This window comes from Mastacembelus armatus, chromosome 4 (genome assembly GCF_900324485.2).
Source record: "Mastacembelus armatus chromosome 4, fMasArm1.2, whole genome shotgun sequence".
In the NCBI taxonomy this organism is placed as follows: Eukaryota; Metazoa; Chordata; class Actinopteri; order Synbranchiformes; family Mastacembelidae; genus Mastacembelus; species Mastacembelus armatus.
This window is the reverse complement of record NC_046636.1, coordinates 8,350,450-8,367,104: the sequence shown is the minus strand read 5'-3', so window position 1 is coordinate 8,367,104 and position 16,655 is coordinate 8,350,450. Positions and strand designations below refer to the sequence as shown.

Genomic DNA, 16,655 nt, shown 5'->3' with positions numbered 1-16,655 from the left:
CGTTTCTGGAGCTCAAGGCAAAAGAGGAAAAATCTACTAGTCTTCTGGGTGCTCTGTACCTGAAGGTTACCTAAACACAGCACAGTACAAATACATTGAAAGTGGAAGAATCAGATGGCTTAGAAAGAGCCTACATCTCATTTTTGCCCAGCTCTTGATGAATTTAATATCTCTAGTATTTCTATTTCCCATCGATGGAGAAAGTAACAGCAAAACACTGATACTTTAATACTGCAACGCATGGCCTTGCTAAAATATTACAGTATGGTTTGTAAATCGAACATAAAAGCGATATTTGTGGAAGGGAAATGAATCGCATGTATTATATTGCATTATCCCTCATTTCTCAAAACAAAACCAGATATTTGATGTCAAGTGTACTGTGTTTGCAGGAGAGAAGACATCAGTGCTGAAGATAATCATTCAGATAAAGTTCTGCCAACTTTCACTTCTCTGAGGTAAAGATGGATGTCAATGTCTTTTTGTTTGTGTGCATGTTTGCTGCTATGATGTTGCAATGACACAAGCCAATAATGTGTCTGCACTTTGCACAACATAACACCCACCTCTACTGTACCGAGGTTTCCCATAAACAAACCAAACCTCACTTTTCATAACTGTGCTGTTGCATTGTCGAATCCAGCAACATTCAAATGATGAATGCAGATGACAAACAAATCATGTGATCTCAATGCCCATTCAATATATGTAAAGTAATATAATGTGAAGTAGCAACATGTTAAAAACATAAAAGAACATAAATTGTCACCCAGGTCCAGTGTCCGGCATTAAAATATTATTAACAATAACCTAAAAGTATGTAATAAAGAAAACACATAGATAAAACTGAGCAGCATGTCTAAGGGAAAGTGCAAAAACTTCAGTTGCATGAGTCAGTGAAAGTGCAGAAGATAGCTTAAGGCAACGAGTTCACTACGTTCATCAGCCTCATGGTCTCAGGGATGAAGCTGCACCTCAGCTGTGTCATCATCTTAATGTCTGATTGAAACAAAGTTGGTTTACTTCCCCCAAATGAGTCTAAATGATCCTCTTTATTGCATTTACAGGATGGCAGAAATATATGTAGCTCACCTTCAGTGACCACAGTTAATGTCATTTTGCATCGTTTGTCTTGTCCACTTTTCCCTTCCTGTCCTGCAGTTGTCCTCAGCGCAATCCTTCCTTTTATAGTCACCTGAGTAGTGTGCAATTTGATGTTTTTGTCTCTTTCCCGATGTTTAGTCTCTTTGTGAAGGTTTTGACTGTCCTTATGATTACTGCCTTTGCCCAGCAGGCTCAGTTGTAATTCATTAATGTGTTACTACAGTGTTTCTCAGGTACTTTTCTTGACCTTTAACCCCATTAAACTTCTACTTTTGACCTCTCGTCATCAGGTGTCGTCTGACGCTGCATCAGCAATGGCAGTGATACACATGTTAATCAAGACAGTTGTATGATTATAGAGTTGGTCATAAGAGGACTAAATCACAATGCAATGACAATAAAATTACAATTACAATACAACATAAAAATTCTGGTTTTAATTGCACTTAATACTGTATGTTTGATCTTTCAGCAAAATCGGACTTTCCCAGTTGCAATCGAAACTCAGAAATTGATCTGAAATTTATGTACAGAAATTACAGGACTCTAAGGCTATGACATAATTGTGGTATTATTTGTAAATAGATTAATTTTAAAAAGCATTAGAGGCCTGTAATGGTGAAAGCATCAAGTGGTAAACCGACAAAAGCAAGAACATATAAAAAGAAACACAGGTTTTTAAACCCCTTTTTATACATATCACAATAATCTTATCAAACTTACTTTTTGCATAAATAGCTTCATCTTTTCATGCTTTCCTTTATTATCATTTGCCGAATTTGCCAAAAGGAGATTGCTGCATGAACAGTACTTTTGGGTGCAAGATTAATAGCTGAAAAAAACCTCAGCATTCTGTAAATAACGCCTGTTTGTTCGTAACCCTAATTATCTGATACTGTGCTGTAGGTGTGAGGTTAACGGAGACGCTGTTTTCCACTTGACATCAGCAGAAAGTGCAGCAAGCTTTTCAAAAGTAGGCAACGGAAATTTATGTTCATTGGTCAGAGAAAATTTTCCCTTGACTGTTTAAATATCCTTGTTTACTCTTTAGAGAGCGCTCACATGGACACTTGCAGTGCAGAGGAGGAGTAGATCAGAAGTGTCAAGATCGTGTATCTACTAAATAGACATTTTATTATATTATTTTAGCCGGTGCTTTGTATTTTTCTATCATTACACCTTATGTCCCCTTATATCAAAACTGAACGAAGCATAGTAACCGAAAGTACCAGGTAGAATTTAATTAACATCAACAGTAACATGATCTTGCATGCTATTCATGGATATTTCTTATATTTCTGCTGTGCAAATAAAAAACATAATTAAACCTTTGCTTAAAATATCAGTTCTTCTGTATTTAGTGAACCTAACTTTTTTTTTTCCCTGTCAAGAGTCTTTCCAGCTCCTGGGGTTCTTTTGCCTGGCACTTGAATCACATTCATAGACCTTGTTCGCAGCAGACATTTTGACCTGACATTGCAAGTAAGGCAAAGGTGGAACTAATAACATTATTGATGGTTGTGTTTCAGTAGCTAATGCAATGCAAATCAGCAGTTTGCAATGTTATTCGTTACACCAGTGTTTAAAATGTTGAGATTTATGTTATAAAAATGTTTGTACAGCTTTAGTTTCACCTCATCTTCTCTCTCTGGTAATGTGACAAGGCTCCCTACAGATGGGTGTCCATTCCCCAGTTAGGGACCCACTGCACTGAAAGAATAAAACATAATAATGCAATGGTGTTATAGTCCCATAGCACACAATTGACTTAATAGAACTACAAGGCATGGGTTTTTTTTTAGCTGATAATTCTGGCTTTAATTGTTGAAATTCATTTTCTAGCCATCCTGCAGCAGCAACTATTGTGAGTTATAAATGTTTTTCATGCCCTTTATTCTAGACCTAAAGCTACCTTACATTTTCCTGTGAAAGTGTTGCATCTGTGTTCACACCTCTGAGTAGCAGCCTACATCTTGACTTTTTTTCATATACATATAAGTGAAAACAAAATGGAAAATCTGCCTATCTCAAGCAGTCCTGCTGCCCTGGATGCTTTCCTCTCTTTCACTGGTCGTAATTGAGGTTTTTCCAGCAGACATTCAAAAAGCAATTTTGATGCTCTCTAGTTCCTTGCAGCTGTATTTAAATGTATCTGTCTATAAACCGATAAACCCTGAGATTGTGACATAATAGATAACCTCATTTTACATTTTGGTGAAACTCTTCAATCTGTGATATCTCCTCAGATGAGGATTTAAACAGCAACAATCATTTATTCATTTCATTTGTTACCTACATATAGTCACCAGACATACATTTTATTTATATTTACCCATTCACCCATCCACCTGTTTACTGGTGCACAAGTATTCTAACGTTCCTGATGGAGAGCTAACAAGACTTGCAACAGCATTTAAAAAAAAGCTGTAGATACTTTCTTGTAGATAAATCTTTTTGTGTAATTTAAATCTGAAGAGGGCAGCACGGTGAAGGGGTGGTTAGCACTGTTGACTCATAGCATGAAGGTTCCTGGTTGAAACCCAGCAGGAGCCTTTCCGTGTGGAGTTTGCATGTTCTCCCCGTGGTTGTGTGGGTACACACAGTCCAAAAACATGTATGTCAGGTGGTTTGGTGACTCTAAATTGCCCATAGGAGTGAGTGTGAGTGTGTGAGGTTGTTTGTCTCTATGTGGCCCTGTGATGGACTGGTGACCTGTCTAGGGTGTACCCCTGCCTTTCACCCAGAGAGAGCTGGGATAGGCTCCAGCAGAATCCTGTGACCCTAAATCGGAATAAGCAGGTATAGATAATGGATGGATAAATCTGAAGAAGGAAATTTGTTTTCTCAGGTAAACCATGAGTCTATCAAATGTTTTCCTTTGTTGATCAAAACCTCAGCTGAGACTGCCCTCTGGTGGCGCTGAGTTATAGTACTGATAGAAAAACTCATTGTGTTTCTCTGTAACACAAATACTAGGAAAGCAGGAAAAAACTATTATTTTAAAACATGCACACATAAACACATCTGCTTAATGTGATTTAAAATAAATGTCTTAATTAATCTAATTATATATTTATAGTACATGTTGTTCAACCTCCTGATAAAGAAGTCAGGCAGCCTCCTATGCTTCCATGGGTTTTCTCCAGGTACTCTGGTTTTCATCCATCCACCCATTATCTACACCCACTTATTCCTAGCCAGGGTCACGGGAATCTGCTTGGAGCCTATCCCAGCTCTCTGGACAGGTCACCAGTCCATCACAGGGCCACACAAAGACAAACAACCTCACACACACTCCTATGGGCAATATCACCAATCAACCTAATATACATGTTGTTGGACTGTGGGAGGAACCCGGAGTACCTGGAGCAAATGCACGCAAACACTGGGAGAACATGCAAACTCCACACAGAAAGGCCCCTGACAGGTTGTGAACCCAGGCCCTTCTTGCTGTGAGGCTGTGTATAACCTGTACTTCTAAATACAGAGTTTATCAGAGCTCAAACACCGCATCACTGTTTGACAATAAATTTGAACTAAAACTTCTAATTCAGGTCATAATTATATTTACTGAAATGACTGCACAAAGCATCCCACTGGTTAGTTAATAGTGCACAAACATTAAATTCTTTGAGTCTTGCTATAAATCACGACTAAACCTAAATGTAACCACAACACGCAAAGTCTATGCCCAACTTTTGTAGTTCACATTGCTGAGTTTGTATTGGACATTTGAGGATAAGATGAAGTTATTTAGAACATTATAAGCTAACATAACTTCAGCATCTCCAGCTGACCTCTCTGAAAACAAGAAATATGCCGAAGGATGCTGCTGTGCCTAGCAACAGTTGCTAAGTTCCAAATGCTCTTTAAAGGCAGGGCTAATGGACCAGTCATGCGTGACTGGTTAACTAGCTACAAATGGCTCACATGATGAACCCAAATTTCAAAGTAACAAAACGTTACTGTGACTATTTCAAATTATAAACAATTAAAGTACTTTTTACTGAAAAAATAAGTCACTATTTCTGGAAAATGATGCAAAGCATGATGCATCACCGCTCAGTCACTGATCTGGTTCTGAGAACAGGCTTTTATTTTGCTGAGACTTGTTCTTTGGTGTGACCTTATTTACATGGGCTTCACATAGTTAATTAGCCACCTGTTTCATCAGTTTCATCTTTCATCATCAGCCACTGCCTCCCTAACTCGCTCTCCCTGCTCTACCTACTCCTCAGGGCCATGCTGAAACATCCTGTCTGTTGTTTCTGCCGTTTTCTGTTGTGACCTTCCATCTTGTCTGCCCCCAGTGAGCTTGACCTGTTTGTCTGGTAGGTCATTGTTGTAAATCTTTTGAGGAACACATCATAACAGGTGCAGCTCAGACATCTGTACACCCACGCCTAAAATCCGCTGTGAAGCAACTGGCCTCCTGTTGTGTTGCGTTTCTGCAAGTCAACTTATATTATCTATAAAAATATATGCATGAATGACAATTGTTTATTGGGTATCACTGTGAATCCATTATTTTGCTTTTTGATTTTTCATTACACATCAGATCAGACTGTAATGGATTAAAGTAAATGTATGAAGAGTTTGTCTTTTATAAATATGTACTGTCTTCCCTTGAGTAATGTACATGTGAACAAGATTACCATTTCAAACTGAAAGTGCAAGTGATTTGTTATGAAAGTGAAAGTGGTAGAAATGGGGAATGGGGAGAAGAATAAGGATGTGAGACAAGGAGTCACAACGCGAGCTGGAAAGGTAGTTGCTATTAGATATTTCAGTTTTAAAAATAGAGTTACTTGAGATTATGGAAATAATATCAAAAAGTAATGGAAACGGCAGCTACACAGATGTCCATGTGTGTGTCTTTCCAGTCATTAAAAATGTTGTCAGAAGAATTAAGTTGGCATTTTGCTTTACAATTAATATTCATGTAACCTCAGGGTACCTGTAATGTGGGCTGTGACTGAAAATGTGCGAATAATACAGTAACATGCTAATGAAGTTAAATAATTAAATCTCAAATTCAACAAGTGGTTTTAAATCTACTGACCAAATCAGAAAAATTAATTAATTGTTTAGAAAAATTAAAAAATTGTCCAAACTGTAGTTTAAGTACTACTTTCACTCTTCCTCTTGACTGTGTTCCCATGATATGTTTTCCCCTTTGGTGGTTAAACATTTGGACGAGGTGAGCTTCAGGTTATTGAGGGTAACACATCCTGATGGGGGAAGACACACAACCTCAAACCATCTTGACTGACACTAATATCTGATGGTCTGTTCGTGCAACTCATTCAGAGGTGGATTTAGAAACAACAGTGACGTCTGCGTTTCGTGCCATTGTTACCAGAGTTGTTTCAGATTTTTCTTTGGAGGGGAGCCTGGCAAGAACAAAAAAACAGTTGTGAGGAAATGAGCATTAAAATCAGCAATATGACTTCAAAGAGTTGTTGCTTTCAGAATGGCTGTTGTCTGTCTGTAAGAGTGTTGAACGCAGGCTTCCCCCCCACCTCTGACACTGTGGTTTTGCTGCAACTCATATAACCTGAGAGACATGAAACTTCTGTGACATTTCTGAGAAAGCCAACTGAGTTACATGAAGGCAGGTACATGGACTCTTACGCGCTGAAGAATGATAATCTTTCTGCACTTTCCTCTTTACCTCATGGAAACTATGAAATGCTACAGTTTACAGCATGGATATATTGTTATGTTTATGCTCCTTGCAGCGACCAGCAAAGGTACAGTGAGTTGATATGGAAACTGCATGTTTTTGTCCTTATAGTTCTACTAACGTGAGTTTATTGTAGCTTTTGGTGTACTTCTACTGCCCGTATGATCATATCGACGTGCACAGTGCAGACTATACTATAGTACTATAGTACTATAGTAGTACTTTCTACTAGTAATAAACCTTAATATAAAACGCTAGCCACAAAACATTGGTTAACTTATCAGCATCATGTGGTTTCCAGTAGACACTGTAGCCCTGCAAGCCTATATAGTGCTCTCTGAACTATTTTACATGTCGGAGGCTGATTTTTTTAACAATGTGAATAGGATGTTTTTTTTTTTCTGAATTTGTGGCTTGGCTCAGACACAATATTTAGACTCTACACGCTAAACTTCAAACCCATAACCTTGTCAGAATAGCAAGATCGATAGGATGCATGGTTCATTCACAGTAAAAGGAGAAAATTAAAAAAGAGGTAACTTTAAAGGTGGTTACACATTAAACAGGGAATATAAAATAACCCTAACCCTTCAGCCTTTCCTCAATATTGTTTTATTTAAAATCTGAATTCCTGAAGTTTCTCTCTCTCTCACCGTTAAAACTGATCTCCAAAAAAGAGATATTTGTTTATGGAAAAGCCCATTAAAATAAAGGTAAAGGCTAATTAGTAAATGAGGTCAACTTGCAATATTTTTCTTTAAAGGCTCTGCATGCGAGGCTCCTTCAAGCCCTCAGTGCTTCAGGAGAACTGCTGATGTGTCTGTGTATTTGTGTGAATGGAGCACGAACATGACTGGCAGCAATGTGACATTTGACTTTTTCTTTAAGTGAGTATTGTTCAAATATTTGTTTAAAATGTTGACATCTACTCACTTAATGCTTGTTGTTTAGTATTTTCAGAATGTGTATTGCTGTGAAACATACTAAAAACAGTGGAAAACAAACACCCATCAGTCTTTTCAATATGCAAAATGCTTAGACTGCATTAACGTCTTGTGAGACGCTTTGTGTTTCTTCCCTAATCACTGCACTAATACCTCCACATATTTATGTGTAGTGAAACAAGATTTGCCGGCTATAATGAGAACCGGTGTGAGTTCAATGAGGAGCAGCTGATCAAATATCGGCCTGTTTACATCTGGGTGGAAGCTCACAAAGGCGACCACAGTTGCACATCACCCAGAAGGTCCGTTGTACTGGGGCACACAGGTACTGGATGCTTCACCTATTTCCCCTACAACATGAGAGATTTTTAAGCAATGGATTAAGTGAGAATACCCCAAAGTCAGTTTTTAATTTTTGCACTATGTGCAATGTAAATACATATTAAGAAAAACAAAACTAAAAAAATGCACATAATTGTTTGCATGTCCTCAACAGTTAAATTCGAAGCACCAAAAAATATTTCAGTGTCCTGGTTAAAAAACAACCTCAGATTAAGCTGGAGAGCTCTAGAGAAACGTTTGGCTACAGCAGAGGTCTGGCTTCGACAAGTTCAACACCACACAGGATCCTGGATGAAAGTAAGGCTTTTTTGTATTAACAAATCTGTTGCAACTCAAGCGAAATTACATTTTTGTGACTTAAAATAACCATTGTATACTTATGTCTGCATTGCTTTTACAGATTGTAACAAATACCACCATCAACACTTCTGGATGTAAGTACTGTTATGTTATATATCCTTTTAGTCCATCCATCCATCCATCTTCTATACCCGCTTTTCCTGGTCCAGGGTCACGGGGATCTGCTGGAGCCTATCCCAGCTCTCTCTCGGGTGGAAGGCAGGGGTACACCCTGGACAGGTCACCAGTCCATCACAGGGCCACATATAGACACACAAAGACAGACAACCTCACACACTCACACTCACTCCTACGGGCAATTTTAGAGTCACCAATCAACCTAACATGCATGTTTTTGGACTGTGGGAGGAAACCGGAGTACCCGGAGTAAACCCACGCAAGCACAGGGAGAACATGCAAACTCCACACAGAAAGGCCGGGATGCGAACCCACGACCTTCTTGCTGTGAGGCAACAGTGCTAACCACTCAGCCACCATGCTGCCCATCCTTTTAGTCTTTAAAAAGGATCTTGTGGATCTTCTGATACTCAAGGCCCATGCAGCCCATATGCTGCTCATATGCTGCTCATATGTTGCTCATATGCTGCCCCAAGTCCCTTAGTGAACAGTGATTTTCTTCAGTTATGCCTTTTCTCTTTTTTTGAAGCAGTGTGCAATAGGATGTAGTAGGAGAGATACTCCAGCAGTATCTACCCACTCACCCCAACCGGTCGAGGCAGATGGCTGCCCAAACTGAGACCGGTTCTTGCTGGAGGTTTTTTCTTCCGTTAAAGGGAGTTTGTCCTCTCCACTGTGCTTGCTCATAAGGGATTTGTTGGGTTTCTTTTTGTTTTGTGTCAAAAAAATCATCTCAGTCCCTTGAGATGAATGTATTGTGATTTGGCGCTATACAAATAAAATTGAATTGAGTTGAATTGAATTTGAAGGAATGCAAGTGTATCTGCTAATGTCAGATGCAATGGGTGTGTCTGGCTCACGACTATTGAGACCAAAGTAACAGAACATAACCGTGATTAGTAACTGTATTATCCTTAATGAATTTCAATCTGTAGTAATTTACACGACTTATTACTGATAAAAGTCTGTTTCTGTGACACATTATTAAGTAATGCATCACTGTCTATAGAAAGAGCAGATGGAAACACTGCCAAGCAACTCAAAATGTACCCTGTAAGAAAGAAATAACCTGAATTCAAAAGCTTTGGTAAACAAAATACCCCTGTTTTTCTCTGTTTCTGTATAGACCAGGTCACTGTTGTGAATCTCTTGAAGCATACATCTTACCAGGTTCAGCTCAGACACCGGTCCACTCAGGCCCAAAACCCACTGTGGAGCGACTGGTCTCCGATTATAAGTGTTCCTGCAGGTGAACTCATGTTACCTATATAAATGTAGGAATGGATGGCAATTGTCATGGCGTGTTGGGTAGCACTTTAGACTGTGAATCCACTATTGGACTTTCTTGATTTGCATTACTTGTTACATGCTAGAAATAATAGGAAAGTCCTATTCATTGACATACATGAATAACAAGGGGCATTACAATAGAGAGGGCCATCAATACCATAGATTTGCCTTCTTTAAACTGTGGAATCAGGCATGATTACTGGTTTTAAATGGTCTGTTCACACTGGATATCATAAAGCCAGGCTCAAATACTACATGCACATATACTAGAAACCACTCCCACCCAAATACCTTACATTATTTGGTTTTAACTCCTCAAAGTTTATATTGGTGTCTTTCCCTTGTCATTGGAGATGGCACGTTATTCATTGTAAACCTGAGATACACTTGGGTGCAGAATTATTCAAAAAAACGTGTTTAGTGTTCTCACTGATATTGTGTGTTTGCAGCTCTTGAACATAAACCTGAAGTCACCATCACAACAAAACGTTTAAATGGCACCCGAAATGTGACGCTATCTTGGAAGGTAAGCCAGAAAAAGAAATTTGCTGAGTAGGCACTTGTCCAAAGAAAGAAAAAACTGTCATAGATTTGCACCAAATTATTATTATTGACCGATAAGACTAAATTATTCATTTAGCCTGTGAAAGGTCAAAAATGCCATCACAACTTTTTTGAGCTGAACATGACATTTTTTGATGTTTTGTTCAACCAAAACTCCTAATGTCCAAAGACCTTTAGTTTACAATCATATGCGACAAGAAAAAGCTGCAAAACCTGTTTTTGATTTTGTTTTAATATTTTTGCTTGACTGATGCAGTTACTCAATTATCAAACTATATTATTACCATGTAGATTGAAAAATCAATATGAGCTGCTCTGGATACTGGTACATGAAGCTTTATTTCTGCAGAAACAGAATGATTGCTACTTCAACTTCAACATTGTGTAATTTCACAGATTTTACCTATTGCTCCCAGGTTGGGCTGTACCATTGAACTTGTGCCCTTAACTGTTGGTTCATTTCGCTGTGTTAGTCTCAGCTGTGCTCTCTTCTGCTCTCCAGCCAATGCCCCATGCAGCAGCAGTCAGAGGAGTGACCTACTTTCTAAAGGACACACAGTCTTCTCATGGATGTCCTTGTGTGAAAAGGAAACATAACTACACTCATGAACACACTACTTTCATGTATGTGTCCTACTCTGCTGTCAACATCACTGTTATTGCCAGAAATGTAGCTGGCGAGTCTCCTCCAGCAATCGTTCAAGTACCAGCCGAACCTGTTGCAGATTTAAAAAGTAGGCCATAGTGCGTGCATGTGTGTGTGTGTGTGTGTGTGTGTGTGTGTGTTGAGTGTGTTACATATAATCTATACTTGTCCTTACGTAGATCTTAAAGGTTATTTCTTCTCTCCCTGCCAGCTTGCGACAAAATGTTGCTTGAAAACTTAAAGAAGAAAACTTGCCACGAGTGGTACGAGCATCAAGATGGAGATTCGAAGCCAGAAAATGTGATTACTTTAACAGCAAAGAAGAAAAGAGAGCAGAGGGAGGAAATAATAAGAAGTACATTGTATTTAACGTTCTTTTAAGCTCGACTAAGGGCAAATGCAATGTAGATTAAAAACAAAAATTAGATGGGATGAAAACGTCATAAGGCATGTGCCAAAGTGGCTTTGATTATCCTTGACCTCAAATTGTCTAACTTGGCCAAACTTTGCAACAAATACCACTGAGCTTAAACGCACACAAATACAAAAGTAGCATTTTGATTATTTTTTTCATTGCACCAGTTTTTCTGCAGAAATCCTACTTTTTCTTTCCTAATACTGCTGCTAAAATTCAAATTGAGAAAGTGAATAAAATAAATAAGAAATTGCAATTTTTAATTGCAAACTTGAGTGTTATTTTTAATTTGTCTAGCTGTGCTCCATTTCCAGCATGGGATTGGAAATATTTTTGCTTATTTGTTTTATTTTTCTGCCTTGTTTTGATTTTTATTACTGCCCTGTAGAAGATTAAATAATCGGCCAGAGTCACAACAGAACATGAGAGTAATTCTGCATTAGGTTGTTCATTGTTTTGTTTTTTTTTCAGCGACTCTTACATTGTACAATTAATGCTGTGCCACACTTTCTGTTTCTGTTTACAGACATAAGGGACTATGTTCACTATCTATACTTTGAGCATAGATGTGAAGGTGGGAAACCACAGACCGTTCAAATGTGCCGCTTTTATAAAAAAGAGGGTGGTAAGTGTCTATTTTACATAGCTCAACCTGTTGTGTGCTGAAGTTGCACAGTTTGTGCATAGTTCTTTAATTTAAAGCTATGTTGATTCTGAGGCATTTTCTGACATGAATGAGTCTGTCATTTGTATTTCTAGTGCTGTCCAGTAAAACAAAAGTGAAAGACAACAATCTCAATATATAACAGTTGTTTAATACCAGCATGTCATGCTAGCGTGCTGATTATAGCATTCAGCTCACAGCACCACTCACAGAGCTGCCAACATGGTCCGGTCTAATTTGTACACGTCACTAAAAGAAATGGTTGATTCCTTTGACATGAAGCTAACAAAGAAATAAATATGGCTCTATCATGTTTCTTCAAAGGGCAGCATTCCAGTGGTGTGGTTAGCACTGTTCCCTCACAGCATGAAGGTACTGGGTTTGAATCCCATTCAAACCTGGGACCAGTCTGTGTGGAGTTTGCATGTCCTCCAATTTGACCCTTTTTTCTTTCACTCATCAGTGCCACAAAGAGCGCCACAGGACTTCATTGTTTATAGTGAAACATACAGCTCTGCTCAGCTGTCCTGGAAAAAGATTCCCATTGTGGACCAGCAAGGTTTCCTCACCCACTACAGCCTGTGCATCATGAAAATAAGCTCAAAAGATGAGCCAGGTTTGAATGTCACTTTTTCACTCATCCTTGACTTTGCAGTTTGTAGAACTGAGGAAAACAAACATAGTTCGTGTATAATTTGTTTTATTACAAATGCATCATCTTTCAGCATCATCTCTGGTGCTTAATGTTCAAACTACAGGCTTACTTTTGATTGTGATATCAGAGAATGTATGACCTTTCCATATCTCGTTTCAGTGGAGTGCTATAACATATCAGCTTTAGTGACAGAACACCGTCTGGAAAACTTGACACCGGCGACAAAGTATAACATCAGCCTGGCAGGAATGACACGAGTGGGTAAAGGTCCAAACGCCACAGTAACTTTCATCACACTGCCAGAGAAGCCTTTGAATGGTATCAGACTCTCATGTTGAGTTTAATTATGTGGTTTTTAACATCTGGATGATGACTAATTTTCTCTATCTTCTGTTTTTCCCCCAAATTAGTATGGTTGAGTTTTGGTCTGCTGTTTGGTTTCCTTTTAATCACAACAGTGTGCACCATTGTCTTGAAGAGGTAGGTCCACCCCCTCCCAAACTTCAAATATTCTAACACATTAAATATTATTTTTTCATGTTGTAGTATAAGTATTAACGATACTCTTTGTAAAGAGGTGTGGTGAATTGTGCTCTCACTTTCTTTTCAGCCTCTAAATGCTGTTTTTTTATTGCCATATCACCTTTCACATGATTCTGAAGACATGTGTTTTTGTACAAAACAATGGGAAAAAAACAAATTTTAAAGAATTCACCGTAGATTTGCTGTTTTATCTGCAGTCTTTAAATCGGCTATTCATCCGTAATGGAGCTCCTTTAACAGTTTCTACTCTGTTCTAATACCTAGGATCAAACACAAGATCTTCCCTCCTGTCCCAAAGCCTGTTATTCCAGATTTTGTCCCCTATCAAGCGGAGAGTCGGGTAAATCTTTTCTTCTTTCCCTGGATGTGAACCTTTTTGTACAGACCTGTCTGATGATGATACACGACTTCAACTACACCTCGTCAGTAAAAAAAGTTTAGCTTATAGATCAAAAATACAACAAAAACAATAAAATTATAAGCTTAAGATTCTACTTTTAGTGAGAATAAATTGCACTTGACTTCAAAAGCACAGACAATCAATTTCCAACAAACTGTATATAAAGATGGAAAATAATAACAGAACTGATAAATCCAGCTGGTGTGACTGAATGTCATACATATTATTTCAATAAAGTATATGAAACAAAGGAAAGTCCCTGATGAACCTGTTGAAAGACAATGTGAGAGAACCACAAACCTTTAATTCAACCAGACAGAAGAACCATTTCCAGAAATGCAGAGTAAATCCATGCATTGGTTTTATATCTGTTCAAAGGAAGTACCAACTCTTTTTGTGGTGGAAAATAACCCACCCCCACTGTCCTGTGAAAACTCCTGTATGTAACTAACAGAATATGACTGATGTGCTCAACTGCATTGTATGTTTATTATGGTATTAACATCAAACAGTAGAAATAGAAGTTAAGTTAAGTTAAGTTAAGTTAAGTTAAGTTAAGTTAAGTTAAGTTAAGTTAAGTTAAGTTAAGTTAAGTTAAGTTAAGTTAAGTTAAGTTAAGTTATTACCTTTATTAGTCCCACAATGGGGAAATTCCCTTACCACCCAAAGTGCACACACACAGCAGTGAACACACACACCGTGAACACACACCCGGAGCAGTGGGCAGCCAGTGCTGCAGCGCCCGGGGAGCAGTTGTTTCTGTTTCTGTTTAGAGGTGAGGGGGATGGAGCTCCCTGATACCTGAGTGATAGTGGTGGGTGCTCCCTGTGAATGGGGCACTGTGCACAACAGTGGGGGGTTCAGTCTGGCCGCTACCATGTGTCATAGGGCTTCTCTGTCTCCCCAGTTTCCTGTTTGTTTCCCTGTGACCAAGTGTCAAATGAAGACAAAATGCCAAAAGGCAAAAACAAAAAAGTGATACTGAGTGATACTGACCTTTTCAAGGGATTCTCATGAAACCAAAACAGTATCCTATTTGAATAACTATATGTAGCTAATAATCATACAGAATAATTTCATAGAACAGTGCAGTTTAGTCTGAATATTGAATGCTGAATCTTACTGTCCTGTGTCAATGGGATCTACAACAGGAGATACCAGAGGAGAAAGAGGAAGTGCATGATCTGATGCTGGTCCAGCCGCATCCAGAGGGCAAGTCTACCTCAGAGGACGCAGAAGAGGCTGATGTCCTCCAAAGAGAGTGGGACGATACGACTGGTGAGGACATAGACAGCACGAGGGGAGATTCAAGGATGTCAGGAAGAATCAATGAGGAGAGTCATGACTCAACAGATCAGGAACTGAGGAGCTCCAGAGAAGAAGAAAATACAGATCTAAAAAATGTGGACAATGAGATTGCCTTGCTGATATACAGGAATGGTTTGGTCTTTGATATGAAGACAGACTCATCCTAAGATGGATGTATATGTGGGTTTTACCAGCTCACAGCACAAAATTGCAGTGTTAACATATTTGTTCACTTACTATGTATTAAGAACTGGATGCAACAGTTGTCTGATCAATAATGTATCTGCAATAGCATTTTGCTTGTTTTTTTCTGTTTGACATTTATGTATTTTTGAAAATTTTACATAAAGATTCAAGTATATTAAATGAGTTAACTGCTAAGGCTTTGTCAGTGTATGTTGCTAATGAAGTTTTTTCTTCAATGGAGGATACTAAATTCTGGCTTATACAAGTTTTAATTGTTTTCGAACTAAGTTCTGATCAAGTTTCCAGACACATTTGGACTGTTGTTTCATTTTGTACAGACCTTAATGGTTTGATTTTTTTTTTTTTTTACAATAATACATTACAACCCAAAGCTGTGAGCATCAAAATAGACTCTTGGTTTTTTTAGTTTCTACAAACTCAAACACAATATAAAACTTAATAAAATATAATCAAATTATAATTCCTTCAACACAGATCAGGATCAAAGTTATTTGTGTTATTTTTCTTATTTGCAATGTGCAAATAAATTTTCAAAAACAGCTTTACTGCACAGACAGTGGCCCATTGTTGGTCAGTGTGAAATTGAACCTGAGACTGCAAAAACAAAGAAGCAGTGGATGTGATGGCTGAGCAACACAAATGTGAGTCTGTGAAGATAGGAACATGTGACAGGAAGTGGTCACAAAAAAAACAACTAACAATGACCTTAAAAAAAGGTAACTTAGAACATGCTAAAGGTTCGATTACTCATAAAGAGACTAGGTGATATTTTATGCTACCTTGTTTAAACTAGAACGTTCATCTGTTAAAAGTGATTTTAGCCTTACAGTATTTTCTACCACACTGCACTTTTGATTTCTCAGCAGAAAAAAGGTTTAGGTTTACCTAGTTCCTGTATTGTTTGGGTGTGGCCTACTTTAGGAGAGTAAAATCAGCAAGAATGTGACTCGATGCATCACATTTACAGTCAGTGTTTTATGCTTCAACATATGAAGATTAAAATCATCTGTCCTGACCGCAAATAGCAAGCAGACACCTAATACATGAAATGTGTGGTTAACATGTTTTGTCTGTGTGTGTAAAATTAGTAAGGACATGTATCTTGCATATATATGGACGTGACAAGCTTATTTTATCAACATGTGCCTAATCTGCAAACGATTTGATTAATTCTATTTACTTTTATACAACTTGCCTAACGGGATTTTATTGTAATTTCATGACTGCATGATTTTTCTGATATTTAGATTTTTCTTTGATTCTTTGATTAAATTATTATTTAACAATTAAGATTTCAGTAAGTGTTAAAGGAAATGAGTTAAAAGCAGATGATAGTATGTTGCGCAGTTTGAACCTGTCTGCTTTAACACGTGAGATTTCGTAAGTCTGGGGTGGGGTGATTGGTGTCAC

General features: G+C 38.1%; 1 protein-coding gene across 1 annotated transcript; it reads left to right on the top strand.

Annotated features, from left to right (window-relative positions):
* Positions 1-6,667: 6,667 nt before the first annotated feature.
* Positions 6,668-15,415, top strand: il12rb1 (interleukin 12 receptor subunit beta 1). Its single transcript, XM_026322930.1, has 15 exons — positions 6,668-6,857; positions 7,554-7,677; positions 7,908-8,059; positions 8,231-8,373; positions 8,477-8,510; positions 9,680-9,802; positions 10,293-10,369; positions 10,910-11,141; positions 11,265-11,408; positions 11,995-12,093; positions 12,596-12,748; positions 12,947-13,105; positions 13,198-13,267; positions 13,595-13,670; positions 14,882-15,415. The coding sequence occupies exons 1-15, from the start codon at positions 6,749-6,751 to the stop codon at positions 15,203-15,205; spliced, it is 2,019 nt and encodes a 672-aa protein (XP_026178715.1). The 5' UTR covers positions 6,668-6,748; the 3' UTR covers positions 15,206-15,415.
* The last annotated feature ends 1,240 nt before the right edge of the window (positions 15,416-16,655 follow it).

Bases quoted from the DNA above. Each gene is read 5' to 3' on its own strand.
- il12rb1 (XM_026322930.1), top strand. From the start codon at position 6,749: ATGATAATCTTTCTGCACTTTCCTCTTTACCTCATGGAAACTATGAAA. The intron at 7,678-7,907 runs GTGAGTATTGTT...ATTTATGTGTAG, and splicing joins ACATTTGACTTTTTCTTTAA to TGAAACAAGATTTGCCGGCT. The intron at 13,268-13,594 runs GTAGGTCCACCC...TCTAATACCTAG, and splicing joins TGCACCATTGTCTTGAAGAG to GATCAAACACAAGATCTTCC.